Source organism: Myxine glutinosa, chromosome 8 (assembly GCF_964187855.1).
Source record: "Myxine glutinosa chromosome 8, kmMyxGlut1.1, whole genome shotgun sequence".
NCBI classification, from domain to species: Eukaryota; Metazoa; Chordata; class Myxini; order Myxiniformes; family Myxinidae; genus Myxine; species Myxine glutinosa.
In genome coordinates this window covers 60651899-60675619 of record NC_136268.1, presented here as the reverse complement: position 1 = coordinate 60675619, position 23721 = coordinate 60651899, and the positions used below count along the sequence as shown (strand labels likewise).

Below are 23721 nucleotides of genomic sequence, written 5' to 3'. Positions count from 1 at the left end.
TAAAAAGAGGGAGCGGAAGACAAGATGGGGAGAGAAGGGGAAGCACACAAACAACATTTGAGAGCAGGGAGATGTGTGGAAGGGAGAGGGCTTGGGGGGAGGAGGCGTGGGAAGGGGAGGGAGGGGTGGGGAGGGAGAAGTATAAAACACAAGGACACCAAGGACTTCCAGGACAGAAGTTGGTATTTAAGTTGGAAGTTGGATCAAAGAAAAAAAAATGTTCAAAAACAGAAGAGTTGGCTCACAACAGGTTGACTGCGCAGGGTATGTATTCTATGAATACCATCTAGTTATTATCATCATTAGTCCAATATGCCATTAGTCCAATAGGTCATGTGGTACAGGCGCCATCTTGGAAAAATCTAAACATTTTTCACCTCCATATCTCCAAAACCGCCACATGCAAACAATTGAAACATGGCTCATTGTAAAGAACTCCATGTGGGGAATAGGTGTCGTTAACGATGACGTGATTGGTGCCACAATTATGTCGTAATTCGACAGGGACAACGCCTCGTTTGATCAGTTTGAAATGTATTGGGCATGATCTCTGCAATAATTATGTTAGAAAATATTAATTTATGATGTCATCGCTCACGTGGCCTGGTAGCCATATTGGATCAAAGAAAAAAAATGTTCAAAAACAGAAGAGTTGGGTCACACCAAGTTGACTGTGCATGGTAAGTATTCTATGAATACCATCTGGTTGTTATCATCATTAGTCCAATATGCATGCAATCATTGTTGAATCCAATTCCTTCAAACTTCAAACAGGAATGTTTGCATTCTAACACTGAATTCTGCTTTGTTTGCAGATTCAAAATTTAAAAAAGGTCATTAGAACTCTCTGTAGAATTCCATCACCGAAGAAAATGGCACAGGTATGTGATTTTGAAAGTTTTCCTGACTTGCTCAAGTTTGCTGGAACATTTTCAAAATGTTTGTTGTTATTTTTCATCCGTAATACACAACAGAGCCAGCAGAAAGCATCAAAGGAGCATGTGATGGTAGATAATGTTGCGTAGTATGCAGATAACATACAAGCCTGGTGTTGACTTAGCGGTTAGGGTCCCTGCTTGGGATCCTAGGATCCTGGGTTCGAATCCCGATCGATCGATGAATTAATGCCAGGGGGGTTGACTCAGCCTGTCATCCTTCTGAGGTCAGCAAATTGAGTACCAGCTTGCTGGGATGAATGATCATGGTGTGTACCCCGATTTAGAATAGGTACACCGTATCCCTGCACATCGTAAGAGGCGACCAAGGGTTGGCGTCAGGAAGGGCATCCGGCCATAAAAACATTGCCTCAAACAGGGAACCATGATCGTCATGGGGCCCGCAAGGCTAACCCCCGCTCTAGCAGGAAAAATGGCCTTAAAACGATCATTCATTCATTCATTCATTCATTAATTCAGTATGCAGATAACAGCAAGACTCTGTTGCTCAAATTCACGTTGTTTATGACTTGATAAAAGCAGCCGAACATTAAAAGTTGCAATGGTGATCGATCATCTTGTAAGAAGTTCGTAAGGTGTAAGAAGTCTTGTAAGGTGTAAGAAGTCTTGCAAGGTGTAAGAAGTCCGGAAGTGTTATGACTAACGCCCATACTGCCCTCAGCACAATCCCTCCCATCAAGGTTGAAGGATTGTCCATCATTAAACATCTTGTTATCAATGTTGCCAGTAAGAGAATTACCTTGATGAGAAAGATCAGGGGCTCTAACCCCGGTGCTACCTTTTGTACTCATCATAAACCTTGCAATTTCTTGCCACTCAATCTACTCGAGTTGTTACACTAACGGTCGCAACTCCTGCCAATGTGACTTTATATTTGTGGTACCATCCACGAGATAAGTTGCAAAAAAGCGAAAGAACTTCATCCGTCCTATTTGTGTGACCACTATTTGTGTGCCCCCTACCCTTTGACTTGTCTGGCTTGTTTAAACCCTTTTGATAAATTGAACAAATTAGTGATTTTTCACAGACAGGCTCATTACGCACCTTCCGAAAGGCTTCATTCACAACCTCCAAGAGGCTTTATCCTCGAGGCTGGTTCCTGGACCATGTCTGTGGTGTTACGTGCTCCTCCCCAAACCCCGGTCACGGTGTACCTCCGAGCCCTGAGAGGAGTCACGGCAGAAAGATGTGTTATTCTGTGTGTCAAAGATCAATGGTGAAACCACACCAATTGTTACCAACAAACAAGTATTGTATTAAGGTCACACAAGAATAACAGTACAATAATAATATTAATCAGTTGTACAACCAATATATCATTCCTATGATGGTACCATCAGTTTGGTACAAGATAACTCGCTGAGCTCCAAGTGAGCGAAAAGAACATTTCCAATGTCTCTGTCCCAGCTTCAAACCAAAATCGATCCATGCTCCAGTGATCGTCAGAACGATGTTGTATCGAGACCAGAATCCCACTCGGTTGACAGTCACACTGCCAAAGATAGGCAAAAGTGTCCTCAATAGGCGACTGGGAAATCACACCTTCGGGTATGGATGTTCAACGGCTCCCCACACGGCGAACCGCAGATTCCCACTCGAAATCCACGTTACACACACACACCAGGTTAACATCTGGATGCGGTGAAATGGTTGAAGCGAGGTGAAAAACCTGGAGCGATGCGAAATCAAGCGCGAGGCAAAATGGCCAACGGTCCATTCTCGAGATGTCACGGCACTCCAATGATTCTCTTCAGAATCAACCGCAAAACCTGTCACGCAGGTTTATCTGTCACAGCGAAAACAACTCTGTCGCAGGAATCCCTTTCCCAGGAAACCCCAAAGTTCGCTAGTGACTCCCGTTCGCCAACGTTTGCTCCAAACCTCAACGCAGCTCGGATCCTTTTCCGACCTCACTTGCTCCGCCTCTTTTTTTCCTCTTCTTCTTTTCTCTTCGTCGTCCGGTTCCCGATCCGGTTTCCGGTTTCTTTTTAAAACACTAACTTCTTTTACCTTTTGAAAACAGTAATCTCTATTTCACTTAAACGATAACAACAATAGTACATGCAACCAAAAATGTTTACAGTGGATGAGAACCACAACAACGGAAGTGACAAATCCGTAACAGTGGTCTATTTCTGTATCACAGTTCCTTGCTATTTCTGGGTCCGAAGACAAAAAATGATGACCCACTTGAATACTGAGTATTCATTTTCAAACACTTGAATACATCGCCAACTGTTTCAATACGATCAAACATCCTTACTGCAGGTGAAGTTGTGCTTCAGGCCTTGAATATCTCTTGGAGCACAGTCAAGGCAATCATTAATAAGTGGAAGGCGTATGGCACCACAAAGACCCTGGCGAGAACAGGTTGTCCCTCCAAACCGGATGACCAAGCAAGGAGGAGACTGATCAGGCTACCAAGAGGCCAATGGCAACTTTCAAAGAGCTATAGGCCTTTTTGGAACTATGGATTGGAACTTTTTATGGAACTTTTTGGTCTGAATGAAAAACATTACGTTTGGCACAAACTCAATACAGCACATCGCCCAAAGAACGCCATCCCCACTGTGAAGCATGGTGGTGGCAGCATCATTCTATGGGGATGTTTCTCATCAGTAGTAGCCGGGGCACCTGTAAGGATAGAAGGGAAAATGGATGGAGCAAAATATGGAAAATTCCTGGAGGAAAACCTGCTGCCCTCTGCAAAAAAAAGCTGAAATTGGGACTGAAGTTTACCTTTCAGCATGACAACGACCTGAAGCACACAGCCAAAGATACACTGAAGTGGTTAAGGAACAAAAAGATAAATGGCCTTGAGTGGTCCAGTCAGAGCCCCGACCTAAATCCAATCGAAAATCTGTGGAATGACTTGAAGATTGCTGTCCATCAATGCTCCACACACAACTTGACTGAGCTTGAACAGTTTTGAACAGAAGAATGGGCAAATATTGCCCAATCAAGGTATGCAAAGTTGGTAGAGACCTATCTCAACAGAATCACAGCTGTAATTGCTGTCAAAGGTGCTTCCACCAAGTATTAACTCAGGGTGTGGGACACTAATCCAACCAAGATATTTTAGTTTTGTAATTTTAATAAATCTTCTGAAATTTGTAGAATTTATTTTTCACATGGAAGTTGTGGGTTACGATGTGGAAATAAAGATAGAAAAAGTATATGTTGGTTTCAGCCCAATCTCCCAATGGTGAATCGTCACTGAAAAAATTAACTAATTCTCATGTCCAAATCCATATTCAGATCTTCACCAAAATCGAATCTATTTGTTCATGTCAGACACCCAACCGGTTCACCAAGTTTCGTCCAAATCCGTCCACAACTTTTTGAGATATCCTGACATGTAGTGTTTTTGGCCCTATCTGCATATTTTGGTCCTTGCAGCATATTTTGGCCCTATTTGGTTTTTGGCTTCACCATCTCCCAATGGTGAAGAATCACTTAAAAAATTATAGCAGCCGGATCCGAATCCGGATCTTCACCAAAATGTAATCATTTTGTCCTTGTCACATACGCTACATCTACATCTCTGACAAATTTCGTCTGAATCCGTCCACAACTTTTCGAGATATATTGTTCATAAACGGACAGACAAACAGACAAAGAAATAGCAAAACAGGGGTGAAAACATAACCTCCATCCACCTTTGGTGGTGCAGGTAAACATAGGCCCAAAACAAAAACACATAACAAATCAAAAATATAGGTACATGGGTCATGAAGCTCACCTGGATCAGGAGCAAGTCACTCAAACCCCCCACAGAAGCCCTGACACCCTGATATTTTTTAATGCTGTGAACGAACATTGGTACATCATGGGCGATGAAAGTTGTGATCAGACGGGGGGGAGAGGGGGGGTTTGGGTTAACCCTTGCCCCTCCCATAAACCTCCTTAACACAGATTTTGTTGTGGTCAATACCCATTCGTTAGCTATCAGATATGAATTTTGGCGCATGCGCAAGATTGGAGGTCACGTCTCTTCAAAGCTGTCCATGCGCGCACGCTTTCGAAGTTAAGTTTTTAGCTCTTTCACGAGCCTCGATTCAGTATACAAAAATTTTTTTTTTAAATCCCAATTGTGTTTTTGTCGAAACTGTATCTTTCTTTCGGTTTGGGTAACTATTGGTGTGTCTTTAATAGTATTCTTGGTGTTGGTTTTTCATACCTGTGTAGAGAATCGTCGGTTAGTTCGTGTCGCGTATTCTGAGGCCTTGTGTAGTACTAGTAGGCTACCGTGTCTGACCTTGGCTTGAGGCTTTGTTTCTGTCTCAGCGGTTCTTCGATTGCGCTCGCAATTACTTTCGGTCTCTATTTTTCATGTTTCACGTTCGGTCTCTGTCTCTGTTTTCATCTCAACTCAAAAAAAAAAAAAAAAAAAAAAAAAACAATATTCCCTTCTCTGTTCTTATCCGTTGTTCGTTCTTATTTGTTTGTTCGTTCTTCGACCATGTTGTTCGTGATCACGTGTTCACGTCGTTAAAAAATGTTTCAACTGTCCCCTGAAGAACTGTATTCTGTCATATACTATAACACCTTCTTCTTCTTCTTCTTCTTCTTCTTCTTCTATAAAAGGATGCTTTCGACTTGCTCACCAAATCTATTGATTCCAAAAAAAAATTCCATCTCTTACAGTTACAGTGCCTCTTTCATACATTCCCTAAACTCTCCAGAACTCCACCCATCCTTCAGCGTCCTCAAACGTATTTTTGACTCGAAGGTCTCAAGAAACTCATTTTGCAATAAATGTTCGTTTCCCATTAATCGTACACTTTTCAAAATCCAATCTCACCCCTCCCCTCCAAATCTTCCCCATCACCCCCTTCCCTCCAAATCTTCCCCATCACCCCTACCCTCCAAATCTTCCCCATCACCCCTTCCCTCCAAATCTTCCCCATCACCCCTCCCCTTCAAAACTTCCCCATCACCCCTCCCCTCCAAATCTACCCCCTTGCCCCTCCCCTCCAAATCTTCCCCATCACCCATCTCTTTCGAATATTCCCCCTTGCCCCTCCCCTCCAAATCTTCCCGATCACCCATCCCTTTCAAATCTTCCCCCTTGCCCCTCCCCTCCAAATCTTCCCCATCACCCCTCCCCTCCAAAACTTCCCCATCACCCCTCCCCTCTAAATCTACCCCCTTGCCCCTCCCCTCCAAATCATCCCCATCACCCACCTCTTTCAAATCTTCCCCATCACCCATCCCTTTCAGATTTCCCCCCTTGCCCCTTCCCTCCTAAACTCCCCTCTCACCCCTCCTCCTCAAAGCATCCTCCCCGCTTCTTCCCCCTTCCAACTTTCACCTTCATCTCCCTCAACCTTCTGCCTCACTCTTCCCCCTCCTCAAATAACACCTCACTGCGCCTCACCCAATCACCATCAAACCTTTTGTCCGCCCCATTCTTCCCTTTCTCCAAGCTATTCTGAAATCTCTGACACACCTTCAACAGCTCTCCCTACCTCTTCCTCCTCTTCCACATCTTACCTTACCGCTCCCCCCCCCCCCCCCCCCTGTTCTGTATCCGATGCTCCCCCTTCCTCTTCTTTAACAGTATGGACCTCAAACATCCGGGGCCTTCGCTCAAACTTGACTGATCTTTCCATACAGGTTGCTTCTGACAAACCAGACGTGATCTGCTTAACAGAAACTTTCCTCCTTCATGATGTCTCTGATTCCTTGCTATCTCTCCCCGGTTACTCCCTCCTCCGGTATGATAGACCTGAGCCTCGTCCTGGAGGGGGGGGGGGGGGGTTGCTATCTTTATAAAAAACTCTTCCTCACTCGCCCTGCACTGCCCTCTCTCCACCTCACCCCCAGGAATACCTTTGGCTACGGCTTCCCCTTCGCAGCCACCTTTTGTTCATATGTGTGTTCTACCGTCCACCAAACAGTGATGACTCCATCTACATCTCGCTGTCTGATAATATGGACCAACTTCTAGCTACCCATCCCAACTCTCTCTTCCTCATATGTGGTGATTTCAATTGTCACCATGCCAGTTGGCTGGGTGTGGGTACCTCTCTCCCCAGCCATGGCTCTTCAGCAAAGGACTTCTGTGACTCACTGGGACTGACACAATCTGTCAATTTCCCGGCCCGGATCTCAGTCAACGGAGCATCTTCTCTTCTGGACTTGGTTATGACTAACTTCCCTGAAAATGTCTGCTGCTCTTCTTCTGCTCCAATCGGCTCATCTGATCATGTGCTTGTTAAAGTGGACATCTCTCTGACCATTCTCAGAGAGCCTCCTCAGCGTCGACGAGTCTGGCATTTCACTCAGGCCAACTGGCACGGTCTTCAAGCAGCCATCAATCATCTGGACTTGTCTCCCATCTCTACCGCCTCTGACATCAACTCATCCTGGGAATTCTTCCAAAGTAAATTGCTCTCTCTCATGCACAGATTTATCCCATCTCGTCTTCAGTTGTCATACCCTTCCTCCCGTCCATGGTACACGGAATCTTGTGGTGAGGCTATTGCCCAGAAACGACTTGCTTTTGTCTCCTGGAAAGCAAATCCAACGGAAGGAAATCTCATTTCCTTTCACAAAGCCCGAAACAAGTGTGTGTCCACCCTCAGGAGAGCCAGGAAACAATATCTCTCCGTTCTCAGGACAGAACTCTCTTATCTGTCTCCCTCTTCCAAATCCTGGTGGCATCTGGTCAAATCTGTTTCTGGTGTTTGTTCCCCCTCCATCCCCTCCCTCACCTCAAACGGCCACACGGCTGATTCCGCACGTGAAAAAGCTGAATGCCTCAACTCTGTGTTTGCCTCTAAATCTTGTGTCCCAAACCCATCCCTCTCTGTACCCACCATACCCAGTCGTACCCTGCTGCTCCTGGACTCCGTGTCCTTTCCTCCTGACAAGGTGGAAAAGTTTCTGTCAACCCTCGACTCTGATTCTGCAACTGGACCTGACGGCATCAGCCCACGGGTCCTAAAATCCTGTTCTTCCGCTCTTTCACTCCCTCTCTCTGTTCTCTTCACCCTCTCTTTTGCTCAAGGTAATCTGCCATCTGCTTGGAAATCTGCCAACATCACCGCTTTGCACAAAAAGGTGCAAAAACAGGTCCCAGCAACTACAGACCAATCAGCCTTCTCCCAATTATCAGCAAAGTCATGGAATCCATCATTGCTTCAGATATGAAATCTTTGCTCTTCTCCAATGGCTTGATCTCTGATCATCAATTTGGTTTCAGACCTTGTCACTCTACTCTGGACATGCTGCTTCTGCTTTCTCAACAATGGATGGAGGTCCTCAATGCCAAACAGGAAATTAGAGCTGTCTCCCTTGACATATCATGTGCCTTCGATACGGTCTGGCACCCCGCTCTGCTCACCAAACTCTCCTCTTTTGGTATCCATGGAAATCTCCACGCATGGCTGGCGGACTTCCTCTCTAGTCATAGTCAACGTGTGGCCCTGAATGGGTTTCTCTCATCTCCTCTTCCTGTTCAGGCTGGAGTTCCCCGAGGCAGTGTTCTGGGCCCTGTGCTTTTTCTGGTCTTCATCAATGATCTCTCTGACTCTCTTGAAAATCCTCTCTATCTCTTTGCTGATGACTCTACTCTCTGTCGCTCCATTCCTCATCCCTCAGATCGGCAGTCTGCAGCCTCCTCACTCTCTGCAGACCTGGACAAAATCAGACTGGGCAAACAAATGGAACATGTCTTTCAATCCTGACAAATCTCACACTCTTACGATGTCTCTCCGAAAAGACCGACTGGACAACCCTCCCATCCACTTTCTGAATAATCCTCTCCAAGAAGTTCTGTCACTCAAGCTTTTGGGTCTCACTATCTGCCATGATCTTTCCTGGGAAAACCACATTTCAAATCTGGCCTCCAAAGTCAGTCGCCGACTGGGCATCCTCCGTCGTGCGAAGTCCTTCCTTGGCACACCTGAGCTCCTCACCACATACAAGGCTTTCATCCGCAGCTCAATGGAATACTGCTCTCCCCTCTGGGCTGGTGCTCCTGCCTCACACCTAGCTCGTCTTCACGCTGTTGAAACCAAAGCATTCAGAATCATTGGAATCTCCCGCGATGAAGCTAACTCCAAGGGCCTCTCACTCACTCACCGCAGGCAGGTTGGTGGTCTTTCCGTCTTCTACCGACTCCTCTCTGGCCTTGCCCCCCCCCCCCCAGCTCTCTCTGGGCTCTGTCCCGCAAATATTCCTACAGGTCGCACAAGATCTGCCTGCAACCCTCTTATGGTTAAACTGCCAAAATCAAGACTCTCTGCTCACCTTCACTCCTTCATTCCTCTTTTCTCCCGCCTCTGGAACAAACTCCCTCACTGGGGAATCCGCGATTGTCACGGATGGAAACCCTTACGTCATTTCCTCATTCTGCATTAAACTCAATATCTCTACATTTTCATTCCAAACAGCATAGTTCATCAATCCAATCACAATTTAACACTATAGTATGAGTATATCAAAATATAATGTTAAATCACAATTGTATCGAGATATTATCAAACCAACGAACCATCGTTATCTGTTCACTTCCGGATTCGGGAGCAAGATCCGTGTCAATCGCATTTCCAAATCATAATTGCATTGAGGAATTTCTGAAACCTCCTACCTACCTTACGACACCCGCTGGGATCCCAAAAACATTCCACAAAAGGTTGTTATATTTCCTTTTAGAAAATTTGCAAATGTAATGGTTACTAAATTCTGTCCCCCTGTCATGTGACCAGATCCTCAGCTCTGATTGGTGGACGTTTGTGAGGGACATAGATACATACATACGCCGGACAGATAGACAAGCGCTGTTCCAGACGGCTTTGCCACACGAGCTACGCCGTAAAAACTTTAATTGTATTGGCCACACAACACCAATTGGGCACACTTTGAATTTTCGAGGGCCTTTCACTCTCTCTCACCGCAGGCAGGTTGGTGGCCTTTGTCTTCTACCGACTCCTCTCCGGCCTTGCTCCCCCAGCTCTGTCTGTGCTCTGTCCCCCAAATATTCCTTCAGGTCGCGCAAGATCTGCCAGCAACCCTCTTATGGTTAAACTGCTAAAATCAAGACTCTGCTCACCTTCACTCTTTCATTCCTCTTTTCTCCCGCCTCTGGAACAAACTCCCTCACTCTCTTCAATCCCACTCATCCCTCCAGGTCTTTAAAACAGCTGTTCACCACCATGTTATCTTCCCCCATCCAAAACCTTGATCTTTTCTACCCCCGTTAATTTCAGCCTAGATCCACTTTATTGAAATTCCGACTTCTTTCCTGGAAGTCCGAGCAGTGTCCATGTGTTTTATACTTCTCCCACTCCACTCCCACCCCCCTTCCCACGCCTCCTCCCCCCAACCCCTCCCCCTCCCACAGTTCTCCCGATGTCCCTGCTCTCAAATGTTGCACTCGTGCGCTTCCCCCTCTCTCTCCCCATCTTGTCTCCCGCTCCCTTTATGATGTTTTATGTGTCCGTTTGTTTTTTTTGTGATTAATGTTAACTCTTACACGAGCCTCGATCTTGTATACAAAAAAAAAAAAAAAATCTTATGGCCAAGTTTCATCAAAATTGTGTGTTTGGTTCAGGCAATAATGACTGAAGTGTTTACAGACTCACTCACTCACTCACTCACTGACTGACTGACTCACCGACTTACCGACAGATACTGCTTGACTGCCGAATGGCTTCCTCCTACGCCAAAGTTTCTTGCGTATCCTTGGAGGTGGAGCGAGAAGAAGTGTTGTTAGGATTTTCTGCCGATTGGTCAGTCGTGGTCATGTGTTGCCGAGACGTGAATGAGTACATCCATGGTCGTTTGTCATAGGAAATAACGAGTCACTGCACTACATTCTGAACTTCGTGAAGATGAAACCTATTCTCGAGAAATCTGCTGCACTGCATCCCTCAGCTTCCAACAAGTGGTGCTTTGAAACATCTTTGTTGACGTGTTTCAAAAGTCCCCTGGAAAAGTTTAATGACGTTTTTTTTAAAGAGGATCCATATTATGATGCTACATTGTATTTTTCATTGTATGCTGTCAAAACAAAATGTCTTGTTTTGTTGAATTTTCCTTTTAAGTGTTCCTCCATGGAATTAAAACGGCATTTGGAGAACAAGGATCCTTTGACCTATCCTCTGCTGAAATGGTAAGATTTGATCTCAAATTGCAATGCATTCATTATTATCTCCAGTTGTAATGATTTTTTTTAATTTGTGTGAATTTTGAGAAGTTTTTTTGGAATTACTGTGAATTTGAAGAAGTTTTTCTGAATTTGTGTGAATTTTGAGAAGTTTTTTGGAATTTGTGTGAATTTCCACCACATTCTTTTCACCAATAACATGCAATTGCATTCACCAGATGTTACACATTTAGTGGTTTGCCCCGTTGCAAGTAAGACGAAGCATTCAGTATATATTCTTTTGTATTGCTCCTGCAGGGTAATTGAAAGCGTCACTATCCCGATTGTTAAACTTCCCGTCGATCAGGTTAGTCACTACCTCCAACATGCTCTCAGCACCTTGAATTGTATACTTTGATCAGCAACAGGATAATTGATTTTAATTTTGAATTGTCAGTAAGAAAACCCAAATACCCTGTTTTACTTTTCTTCTGTGGACCAAGGTGGATTAGTAGAGCTCAACGGCCAAGAGCAACCAGGCATAATTAATAAATATAAAAATGGAATGTCAATGTGGTATTTGTTGCGCAGGTAGCGCGTTTTTGCTCACTTGAAACTGTTACAATCTTAAGATGCTCAAATGTGTAGGCCACGTGATATGACTTCTTGCAATTAGATGAGCTGATATTTAAACTATTCAGTGATTGTTATACAACCGTCCTAATCTTCAGAGTACTTTCTGCACTGAGCTTAATTGTACCTGTTGTCATGTGCAAGCAGGTGAATCGCACATATCATGTAAGAGGGTGTACCTTAATCATTAACTTTGCATGCTTTCCTTTCTTAAAGAGCCGCTTGACATAGAGAGTAATCTTCTCTCCCAATCACATTTTGATGACAAAATCAATAAATAGCACCGCAAAGCGGGCATAACCCCTCAGCCCACGCATGGTGAAAGGAAGCATTGATGATAACTTGTTATGACACACACACACACACACACACACACACACACACACACACACACAATTTGTCACACACACTGCAAAAATGATTTAATCGGACAAGCCATTCTGCTCGAAATTGACGGAAACCAATTTCAAGATGGCTGCCGTGGCGGCTGTATTGAAAATCGCAGCGTGCCCATTTTCGAAAGGAACCTTCCTTTACTCAACCGCAACACACACTGCAAAAATGGATTTAATCGGAGGAGCCGTTCTGCTTGAAATTGGCGGAAACCAAAAGTTGACGGACGCCCGGACGACGCCGTTTAGAATCATATTCTTACATTGTAATTTGTACTTTCTGTCAAATGATTGATGAGAGAAAAGGAATGGCCTTGCCCATTCATATTTGTTTCTCTGTACCTGTGTTTCTGTCTCGCTTAATACGTTTTTCTCTTTCTCTCCATATCTATCTGTCTCCTCCATCTCTCTCTCCACATGTCTTTGTCTGTCAATCTTTCCACAGAAACTTGGCTTCATGAGGACACGGAATCAATTTTTGTTCCTCACCGCTCCGAGTGAAAGAGATGCTGAATTTTGTTCAGCAAGAAGAATGTATGGGAGTGCCTTTGCCTTCCAGTAAGTATGAAGAGTCGATCTGTATTTTTTTATTGCATTATGTACGAAATGTACCTGCTTATGCGAGTGGTGTACAGAATGTTTTTTTTTTCTTTTTTCTTTTTTCTTGTTTTTTTTTTAAATACTGAATCGAGGCTCGTGAAAGAGCTGACAACCGCGAGGGAAAGACAGCACAGGGGGACCGCGAGGGAAAGACAGCACAGGGGGACCACGAGGGAAAGACAGCACAGGGGGACCACGAGGGAAAGACAGCACAGGGGGACCGTGAGGGAAAGACAGCACAGGGGGACCGCGAGGGAAAGACAGCACAGGGGGACCACGAGGGAAAGACAGCACAGGGGGACCACGAGGGAAAGACAGCACAGGGGGACCACGAGGGAAAGACAGCACAGGGGGACCACGAGGGAAAGACAGTACAGGGGGACCGTGAGGGAAAGACAGCACAGGGGGACCGCGAGGGAAAGACAGTACAGGGGGACCACAAGGGAAAGGCCTAACATAACACCGGTTTGAGGCCTAACATAGAAAACAACATCAGTCGCTCCTGTAGCTCCATCAGTAGCTCCATCAGTAGCTCCATCAATAGCTTAATTTTTTTATATTTCAAATAGTTCCCAATGAATTTAACACGTGGCAGTTCAGGGGACTGAATCAACAAGTTTTCATGACAATGGTCGACATTCCATGACCCAGAGTAAAGTGGGCAGTTTGGTTGGGAAAGCCTCTGCATCCTCACCACAGTACTCACCATTGATTTGATTGGACACATCTTCACTGTCCCACAAACCTGTGGCCATGAACTTTCGAAGGCGATGTCCACTTGAACTTCTGGGGAGGTGGAGACTGTGTTTGCTTCCACTGCGTCCAGTTCCGTTTGGTTTTGAGGATTAATATGATGAATTTATGACTCATCCTCATTCGCAAATCTGCTCATGGAGTGGAATTTCCTCATGCCTGTACTTCATTCTTTATATCTTGCTTTTCTTAATATCTCCAAACTGAAACTTCATTGAATGTAAAATTGCAAACGCTTCTTCTTTTAAGAGTGCAAGAATATAAGACCCGTTGCTTCGCTGACGGAAATACTAATCTTTGCTGTGATGGCTAATCTATGGGGGAAGAAAAAAAAGGATTCCTCGGAGATCCTGCTCTCCGTGCAGGGATGGATAACTAACGTCACGTGTTGGCATTTGCAGTTTTGACACGCGTGTCCATGTACCCATAAAAAAAAATAAGAAAATAATTTTGGATCACAAACACTCCCGGGAGTTACCTGGATCCACTGTAGTTGGATTTATTGAAATCCGTTAATCCGTTCTCAAGTTATAACACAACAAACAGACCGACACGGCTCCTTTTATAATACAGGTTTTAAAACATTTTTAAATGCTTCACTGCCATTATTTCTTCATCAGTGGCATCCCTTGTGTGTTGTTATTCTTCTCCACTACAGTCTAATTCCCTTCACTCCAACCTCTCTTATTTTTCTGGGTGTTGTACCGTCTTCCAAACAGTGACAACTCCATCTGCATCTCTCTCTCAGATGTGGACCAATGTTTAACGACTAATCCCAACTCTCTGTTCCTCATATGTGATTATTTCAATTGTAACTGGCTGTTGGTACCTGTATCACCAGCCATGGCACTTCAGCAAAGGACTTCTGTGACTCCATGGGACCGACTCATTCGGTGAAATTTCCAACCCGGATTTCTCACCATGACAAATCCTCCCTTCTGGACTTGGTTGTCAAATTTTCCTCGCAAATGTCTCCTGCTCTTTCTCTGCCCCAATTGCTTCATCTGATCATATGATTATGAACGTCAACATCTCTCTGGATAATCTCAGAGAGCTGCCTCATTGCCAACGAGTCTGGCATTTCACTGGATGGATGGATAAGTGGTACTACAAAATGGACTACAAAATGTAAATGTTTCATGATATTTGTCATATTATATCACCTTTATCTATCAATATTGTTGAAATGAAGATCAAATAGCTGTGTGTTAAAATATGTTGAAAAAGTCAAAACTTTACATGGGGTGTACTTTTTCACGTGACTGTGTATATATATATGTATATATATATTAGATGTTAAACACTTGTCTTCACTCATTCATCAGAATGAATGCAGTGTGTTCCCAACCTGCAGTAATATGTACACGTTCTTTGCTTATAGTGACTGCTGTGTTTTATTCCTGATGTGAACTGTTTCTGTCCTCCAGTGGATCAAAAGTTTGGAACTGGCATGACATTATTCACCAAGGCCTGTTGAACTTTTCTGGCACCAACCCTGAGGTAAATACGTCATGAGGCTAGTAGTAATCTGCAAGTTTATTGTGCAAGGCCAACTTGTGTGCTTGGTTGTGGATATTACTACAATGGCTGTTCTGTGAGATTTGACGTCCATGTTAAAGATGTGCTGTTTGAGATTGGTGAAAATAATGCACATTTCCCCGGTAATAAATACCAATTCCATTAGGTTTCATAAATAATTGGAAAACATTGGAGCAGAGATGGGATGGGACAGCAAAACCTCCAATCTGCATACACAGTGTGGGAAGCAGTCCTTGAGATTGCCTCTGTTGAGGGGCAAAGAGAGAGTCAGCTTCACCAGCCTGCATTGGGGAAAAATATTGTATATTCCATACTTGTGAGATGAGATGGTTCAAAGAGGACTTGGCTTTGTGGAGAACACCAAGGATGTGGCCATCCTTCAGACCTCGATGATCATCAGGCCATCCTCTGTGTTTGCTTCACACTTGCTGTGCTTCACGCAAAGGGTAGCGCCATATATGGAGATTCAATGATTCCCCATTCAATCCTTGTGGAATGGCGTTGAGTGTGGGACTTGAATGCGTTGAATGACATGTTCTGCAAGGGGCAGGCAATAAGTAACCTTTAAAAAATTTCACAACTTGTTTATTGCATGTACGTGTGTAACAACTGTTATTTTTCAACATAATCTCCATTGCGTTCAATGCATTTTTTCCAACGCTTTACTAAGGCCTGGATTCCTGTCGAAAAAAAATTTTTTGCCTGCTTGTGTAGCCATTCCTGCACCACCTCTTGGTCCTCTTCATCGTGGTAATCCGAAGGGGTGAGGTCTGGCGAGTAGGGTGGATGAGGAAGAGATTCAAAATGCAGGTCCTCGATTGTTGCAGCTGTAGCGCGGGCAGTATGGGACCGAGCATTGTCATGCTGCAGCAAAACACCGGTAGTGAGTAGTACACGACGTTTTGATCTGATTGCTGGTTTCAGATGATTTTTAAGGAGGTTGCAGTGTGATGCACTGGTGACTATGGTCCCTATGGGCATGTTATGCTCTGCAAGTGGGCCTTGGCTATCCCAGAAGAGCGGCATCATCACTTTTCCAGCAAACGGCTGTGTGCGGAATTTTTTGGGCTTCGGTGAAGTTGAATGGCGCCACTCTGTATTTGCCCTCTTCATTTCTGGCTGAAAGTAGTGGACCCAGCTTTCATCCGCAGTCACTACGCGCTGTAAGAGAGCGTCGCCTTCTGTTTCGTAACGTTGCAGAAGTTCTTCACATGCTTCCACTCGCCGTTCTTTCAGTTCGGGTGTGAGTTGTCTCGGCACCCACCTTACAGACACTTTGTGGAACCCCAGCACGCTGTGAATCATATGGTGTGCTGAACCATGGCTAATGTTCAATTCAGAGACCACTTCATTCAGCGTAATGCGACGGTTTTCCCTTAGCACGCGCTCAACTTCTGCAACCATTTCTGGTGTGTCCACTGTGTGAAGCCGGCTCGAGTGAGCAGCGTATGCCACACTGGACACTCCACTTTTAAACTTCCTGTCCCAGTCGTACACCTGTTACAGCGATAAACATGCATCACCATATTGCATCTGTTTATCGCTGCAGCAGGTGTACAAATGGGACAGGAAGTTTAAAAGTGGAGTGTCCAGTGTGATATGACAACTGAAGACTCGATGGGATAAATCTGTGCATGAGAGAGAGCAGTTTGCTTTGGAAGAATTCCCAGGGGTAGGAGAGATGGGAGACCAGTCCAGGTGATTGATGGCTGCTTGAAGACCGTGCCGTTCGGCCTGAGTGAAATTCCAGACTCGTCGATGCTGAGGAGTCTGTGAATGACCAGAGAGATATCGACTTTAACAAGCAAATGACAAGATGAACCGATTGGAGCACAAGAAGAACAGCAGACACCTGCAGGGACGTTCGTCATAACCAAATCTAGAAGAGATGTTGTGCCGTTGACTGAGATCTGGGTCGGGAAATTGACAGATTGTGTCAGTCCCAATGAGTTGCAGAAGCCCTTTGCTGAGGTGCCATGGCTGGTTGTGGATATTATGACAATGCCCAGCCAGCTGGTATGATAACAGTTGATGTCGCCACATATGAGGAAGAGAGAGAGTTGGGATGAGTGGATATAAGTTGGTCCATGTTGTTAGACAGCGAGATGTAGATGGAGTCCTCACTATTTGGTGGACGGTACAGCACACATTTGAACAAAAGGTGGGAGCAGAGGGGAAGCCATAGCCAGAGGTTATATTCAGGGGGTTTTATGCAACCAGGCCATTGTTTTTATCCCAAGAACGCAGCTGAGCCCAGTACACTACCTTGAGGGATGCCAGCCGGTCGAGGTTGAGTAGAAGACAGAATGCCATACAAGGAAATGTACTGCCTGCCTTCATGGAGTAAACCCAATCGGTCAAGAAAGAAATTCCGAATCCCCTGAAAGATAGCTTGGACCGCAAGGTTCACTTCGAGACTGGCAGACAAATGTCCAAAAGATGGTCCTGAGCTTCTGTTTGATCAATCCATCAATCCATTCTTGAGATCATAACAGTAACATGTTGAGAGTGAAATTATCAGGGTGGAAGCCAAACTGCTGATTTCAAACAATAAGTTTGGAGAAGACCTAAATGTGAGTGTAATTGAGTTGATTGGTTGTGGCACCCTTCTTACCTCGTTACCCTGCGCTCGTGAAGCGAAAGGCGGAGTTAAACAATCAAGCAATCAGTTGCGTACGTGTGCTGTGTATGTGCCATTTGCCATGTCTGCATTTTTAAAATTCATTTTCTCGGCAACTGTTGGTCCGATTGACACGAAATTTTACCATAGGAGCACCTCCGCCTGTAGAAAATTTATATGCATAATTATGACGTCGGTCACGTGGTATGGACGCCATCTTGGAAAAACGTTGCACCTCTGTCTCCCAAACCGCTCAATGGAAAAAATGGAAACTTGGCTCATTGTCAAATACTCCCCATGGGGAATAAGATATGTTGATGATGATGTCATTGGTGCCTTAATTATGACGTCATAATTCGACAAGTACAAGGCTTGATCTGATCAGTATGAAAAAAAAAATCCTCTGCAACTGTTAGTCCGATTGGCACGAAATGTTCAGAACACGAGCGGCTCCTCCTGCAGAATATTTTAATGATTATTATGACGTCATAGGTCACATGATACAGGTGCCATCTTGGAAAAACTTTGCACCTTTATCTATGAAACCACTCCATGGAAACAAAATCGAGTCCTGGCTCATTGTCAACTACTCCCCATGGGGAATAAGATGTGTTAATGATGATGTCATCGGTGCCTTTGTTATGACGACATAATTCGACAAATACCACTTATCCATCCAATCGTTATTAATGTTTTTTCATTAAATGTTGGTCTGATGGACACAAAATTTTCACCATGGGAGCGCCTCCTCCTTGAGAATATTTTAATGACAATCATGACGTTACAGGTTATGTGTTGCAGGCACCATGTTGGAAAAACCGAAAAACGTTGCAGATCTATCTCCAAAACCGTTCTTTGGAAAAGTTGAAACGTGGCTCCTTGTAAATAACTCGATATGGGGAATAGGTGGTGTTAACGATGACGTCATTGGTGCCATAATTATGACGTCATAATTCGACAGGGACAACGCTTAGCCTGATTAGTTTGACATTTATTGAGCATGATCTATGCAACAATTATATTGGAGAATATAAATTTATGATGTCATTGCTCACGTGGTCTGGCAGCCATACAACAGGCATTTTCAGGCAATTTTCCCTGCAAGAGCGGGGGTTAGCCTTGCGGTCCCCATGACAATCTTCTCCATTTTGCCCTATTTTCTGCATCTCCCCTTGTTAACCCCCTTGCCCACATTTCCTCTTCAACCATCTTTAGCCAAGTCTTTCTCGGTCTTCCCCGTCCTCTACTTCCTTCTACATTCATTTCCATCACTCTTCTCAACCAGTCAATTTCATCCTTCCTCAACACATGACCAAACCATCTCAAACTGTTTCTCTTCACAGCATCCATCACAGGGTCAATTCCCATCATCTTTCACAATTCATCATTTGTCTTCCTCTCTGTCAACAATACTCCACACATCCACCGAACCATTCGCATTTCCACCCTTTCCAGCCTTCGTTGCTGCTCTACGTTCATTACCCATGTCTCGCTCCCATAAATCATAACACTTCTCACACATGCAGCATACACCTTTCCCTTCAGCTTCATCGACACCCCTCCTCGTTAGCACGCCACTCAGTTCCCGAAACTTCTTCCATGCACATCTCACTCCAGCAACCGTTGCCGAGTCTGATCCACCTTCTCCATTCAGCATGTCTCCTAGGTGACAAAATGTTTTCACACCTTCCAGCTTCACGCCATCTCCAAGATCCAACTCAACATTTCCTCCATCTGCAGCTCGCTCTGTGCACACCTTACACTTGAATGTAGCTGCCACACTGGTTAATGACCCTCTCAAACGACTACATTTTAGATGAACCCACTGAGCGCACATTGTACATTGAATGGAATTCGACACCCTTCCTGCACACAGTACATGGCCACTTCCCAGTTCTTTTCACCTAACCACATGCTTTACCACTTGCCATCACCTTCGTTTTTCCGATATTTACCTTCAGACCTTTTCTCTCCATACATTCCTTCCACTTGTTCATCTTCTCCTTCAGTCCATCCATACTTTCTGCAATCAACACCAGATCATCTGCATACAACAACTCCCACGGGAAACCCTCCTTTACATTCGGAGCCAGCACCTCCATCACAGCTACAAATAGTAGTGGACTTAGCACCGACCCCTGATGCACTCCCACCTTCACCTCAAACTCACCACTGTTCCCGTCCTTCGTCCTTACAGCTGTGCACGCTCTTTTGCACGCACCTCCACTCCTAACTTCCTCAATGCCCATGTCATTACTTCACGTGGAACCCTATCGAATGTTTTCTCCAGATCAACAAACCCAAGAAACAACTTCTTCCTCTTCTTCATGTACTTCTCCTGCAACTGCCTCACAATAAAAAGCGCGTCTGTCGTTCCTCTTCCTGGCATAAATCCAAACTGCATTTCGTCAATCTTCACTTTCTTCCTTATCCTCCTCTCCAACACCCTTTCCAATACCTTCATTCCATGCTCCAATAACTTTATCGCTCAATACGAGCCACAGTCCAGAGGGTCACCTTTCCCCTTATATCGAGGGACAAGGGTACTCAGTTCCCAAACCACTGGAATGCAGCCTTCTTTCACCACCAGATTGCAGACCTCTGTCATTCTCTTCACACTGCAATTTCCAGGCTGCCTTCAACATATCTCCCACAACTCCCGTCAGCCCTCCCGCTTTTCTACTCTTCATTGCTTTTATCGCTTCCTCAACTTCCTTCTCAGTTGTCTTCTCTGCCGGTCCTAAAACTGGGTTACTCTTTATGTTGCCATCCCATTCATTCTCTGCATTCAAAAGTATTTCAATACTAGTGGGGTCACCCGTGGGAATGAACGTTTGACATTTGGACATCTTGATTTCGATGCTGCACATTAAATTTTACAAAATGGTTAAAATGGTGTAATGAACACTTTATTTATTTCACATAATATGTGACCCCTCACTCCTCTCCAATGCCACTCCTCCTCACACTCCTCTCCAATACCTCCTCACACTCCTCTCCAATACCTCCTCACACTCCTCTCCAATACCTCCTCACACTCCTCTCCAATACCACCTCACACTCCTCTCCAATACCTCCTCACACTCCTCTCCAATACCTCCTCACACTCCTCTCCAATACCTCCTCACACTCCTCTCCAATACCTCCTCACACTCCTCTCCAATACCTCCTCACACTCCTCTCCAATACCTCCTCACACTCCTCTCCAATACCACCTCACACTCCTCTCCAATATCTCCTCGCTCTCCTCTGCAATACCTCCTCGCACTCCTCTCCAATACCTCCTCACAAACCTCTCCTACACCTCCTCACACTCCTCTCCAACCCCTCACGCTCCTCTCCAACCCCTCACGCTCCTCTCCAACCCCTCACACTCCTCTCCAAACCCTCACTCCTCTACAGTCCCTCACACTCCTCTCCAATCCCTCACACTCCTCTCCAGTCCCTCACACTCCTCTCCAGTCCCTCACACTCCTCTCCAATCCCTCACACACCTCTCCAATGCCTCACACTCCTCACCAATCCCTCACACTCCTCTCCAATCCCTCACACTCCTCTCCAATCCCTCACACTCCTCTCCAATCCCTCACACTCCTCTCCAATCCCTCACACTCCTCTCCAATCCCTCACACTCCTCTCCATTCCCTCACACTCCTCTCAAATCCCTCACACATGTTCAATTCCTCATACTCCCCTCAAATCGCGCCTCACTCGCCTCTCCAATCGCGCCTCACTCGCCTCTCCAAACACTCCTCACTCTCCTCTCCAATCGCTCCTCACCCGCCTCTGCAATCGCTCCTCACTCTCCGACCCCTCGCTCCTCTCCAACACTTCCTCACACTCCTCTCCAACACTTCCTCACACTCCTCTCCAACACCTCCTCACATTCCTCTCCAGCACCTCCTCACACCCCTCTCCAATACCTCACACTCCTCTCCAATACCTCACACTCCTCTCCAATACCTCCTCACACTCCTCTCCAACCCCTCACACTCCTCTCCAACCCCTCGCCAACCCCTCACACTCCTCGCCAACCCCTCACACTCTTCTCCAACCGCTCACACTCCTCTCCAACCCCTCACACTCCTCTCCAACCCCTCACACTCCTCTCCAATCCCTCACACTCCTCTCCAATCACTCACACCCCTCTCCAATCCCTCACACTCCTCTCCAACCCCTTACACCCTCTCCAATCCCTCACACTCCTCTACAATCCCTCACACTCCTCTCCAATCCCTCACACTCCTCTCCAATCCTTCACACTCCTCTCAAATCCCTCACACTCCTCTCAAATCCCTCACACTCCTCTCAAATCCCTCACACTCCTCTCAAATCCCTCATACTCCCCTCCAATCGCGCCTCACTTGCCTCTCCAATCGCGCCTCGCTCCCCTCTCCAATCGCTCCCCGCTCCCCTCTCCAATCGCTCCCCACTCTCTTCTCCAATCGCTCCTCACTCGCCTCTCTAATCGCTCCTCACTCTCCAACCACTCCCCCCTCTCTCTCCAACCACTCGCTCCTCTCCAACCCCTTGCTCCTCTCCAACACTTCCTCACACTCCTCTCCAATCCCTCACACTCCTCTCCAATCCCTCACACTCCTCTCCAACCCCTCACACTCCTCTCCAAACCCTCACACTCCTCGCCAACTCCTCACACTCCTCGCCAACCCCTCACACCCCTCACACTCCTCTCCAACCCCTCACACTCCTCTCCAACCATTCACACTCCTCTCCAACCATTCACACTCCTCTCCAATCCCTCACACTCCTCTCCAATCGCTCACACTCCTCTCCAATCCCTCACACTCCTCTCCAATCCCTCGCACTCCTCTCCAATCGCTCGCACTCCTCTCCAATCGCTCGCACTCCTCTCCAATCGCTTGCACTCCTCTCCAATCCCTCGCACTCCTCTCCAATCGCTCGCACTCCTCTCCAATCCCTCGCACTCCTCTCCAATCCCTCGCACTCCTCTCCAATCCCTCACACTCCTCTCAAATGCCTCACACTCCTCTCAAATCCCTCACACTCCTCTCAAATCCCGCACACTCCTCTCCAATCCCTCACACTCCTCTCCAATCCCTCACACTCCTCTCCAATCCCTCACACTCCTCTCCAATACCTCCTCGCACTCCTCTCCAATACTTCCTCGCACTCCTCTCCAATACCTCCTCGCACTCCTCTCCAATACCTCCTCACACTCCTCTCCAATACCTCCTCGCACTCCTCTCCAATACCTCCTCACACTCCTCTCCAACACCTCCTCGCACTCCTTTCCAATACCTCCTCACACTCCTCTACAACCCCTCACACTCCTCTACAACCACACCTAAAAAAAACAACAAAAAAAACGAAGACATATCTCTCGGTAATTTCCTGAAACATATTTTACTTCCGGATAATAATGTTGAATGAAATAAGAAAGAACGAAGATATATATGTCGTTTTTGTGCCGACTCTCATAAAACGTCAAAGTAATATATCTTAACGGAAAAGAAACAGCGAATTTTTAATATATGTCGACATTTTCCCCAACTGTTATTTTAGGCGGTGTATTTTTGTGTATCATCATGGCGCGATTTTTATAAATATATCTCGGCAATTTCCCGTGCGTGCGTGAATGTTCTCAATTATTTCTGACACCGAGTCTAAAACCATCGATAAAAATTAAATCAGATGGTGAATTCGATAAAATGGGCTTTAGTTTACAGGCCTTTGAGAAATCATTTGGTTCTATAAACGGAAACTTTCTTGGGATTCTCCTCCCGTTTTTTTCAACCGAGTCTAACACTATGTTAGCGACTGTTAAAAATGAAATGATATATCGAATGAGAATTGAAATAAACCTGTGTGAGAGAGAAAGACAGCACGGGCCTAACTAAACAGGCCTCAAAGCTATTCGAGTTAATAAAATGGTGGATATTTGTTTACATGAAGCCTCTCCAAGAATGGGTGGAGCTACTCTGCAAACGGACTAAGCCACACCCCCGGACAGACGGACAGAATCACCTTCGCCTATTATAATATAGATATCTCTCTTCCATCTTCCTTTAATTCCATCTGGGTCCACAACGATTTGTCCCACTTCATCCTTCAAGCAACTCACCCCCATCACATCACACCTCTCTTTCGCTA

At 45.6% G+C, this 23721-nt stretch overlaps 1 protein-coding gene across 1 annotated transcript in view; it reads left to right on the top strand.

Annotated features, from left to right (window-relative positions):
• The window catches only part of LOC137436337 (protein mono-ADP-ribosyltransferase PARP6-like), a 110707-nt gene that overhangs the window by 74953 nt on the left and 12033 nt on the right, over nt 1-23721 (top strand). Inside the window, exons 14-18 of the mRNA XM_078783324.1 lie at nt 816-881; nt 11012-11079; nt 11371-11419; nt 12523-12635; nt 14858-14930. Of these exons, the coding sequence (XP_078639450.1) occupies nt 816-881; nt 11012-11079; nt 11371-11419; nt 12523-12635; nt 14858-14930 (369 nt within the window). The remainder of the gene's footprint in view (nt 1-815; nt 882-11011; nt 11080-11370; nt 11420-12522; nt 12636-14857; nt 14931-23721) is intronic.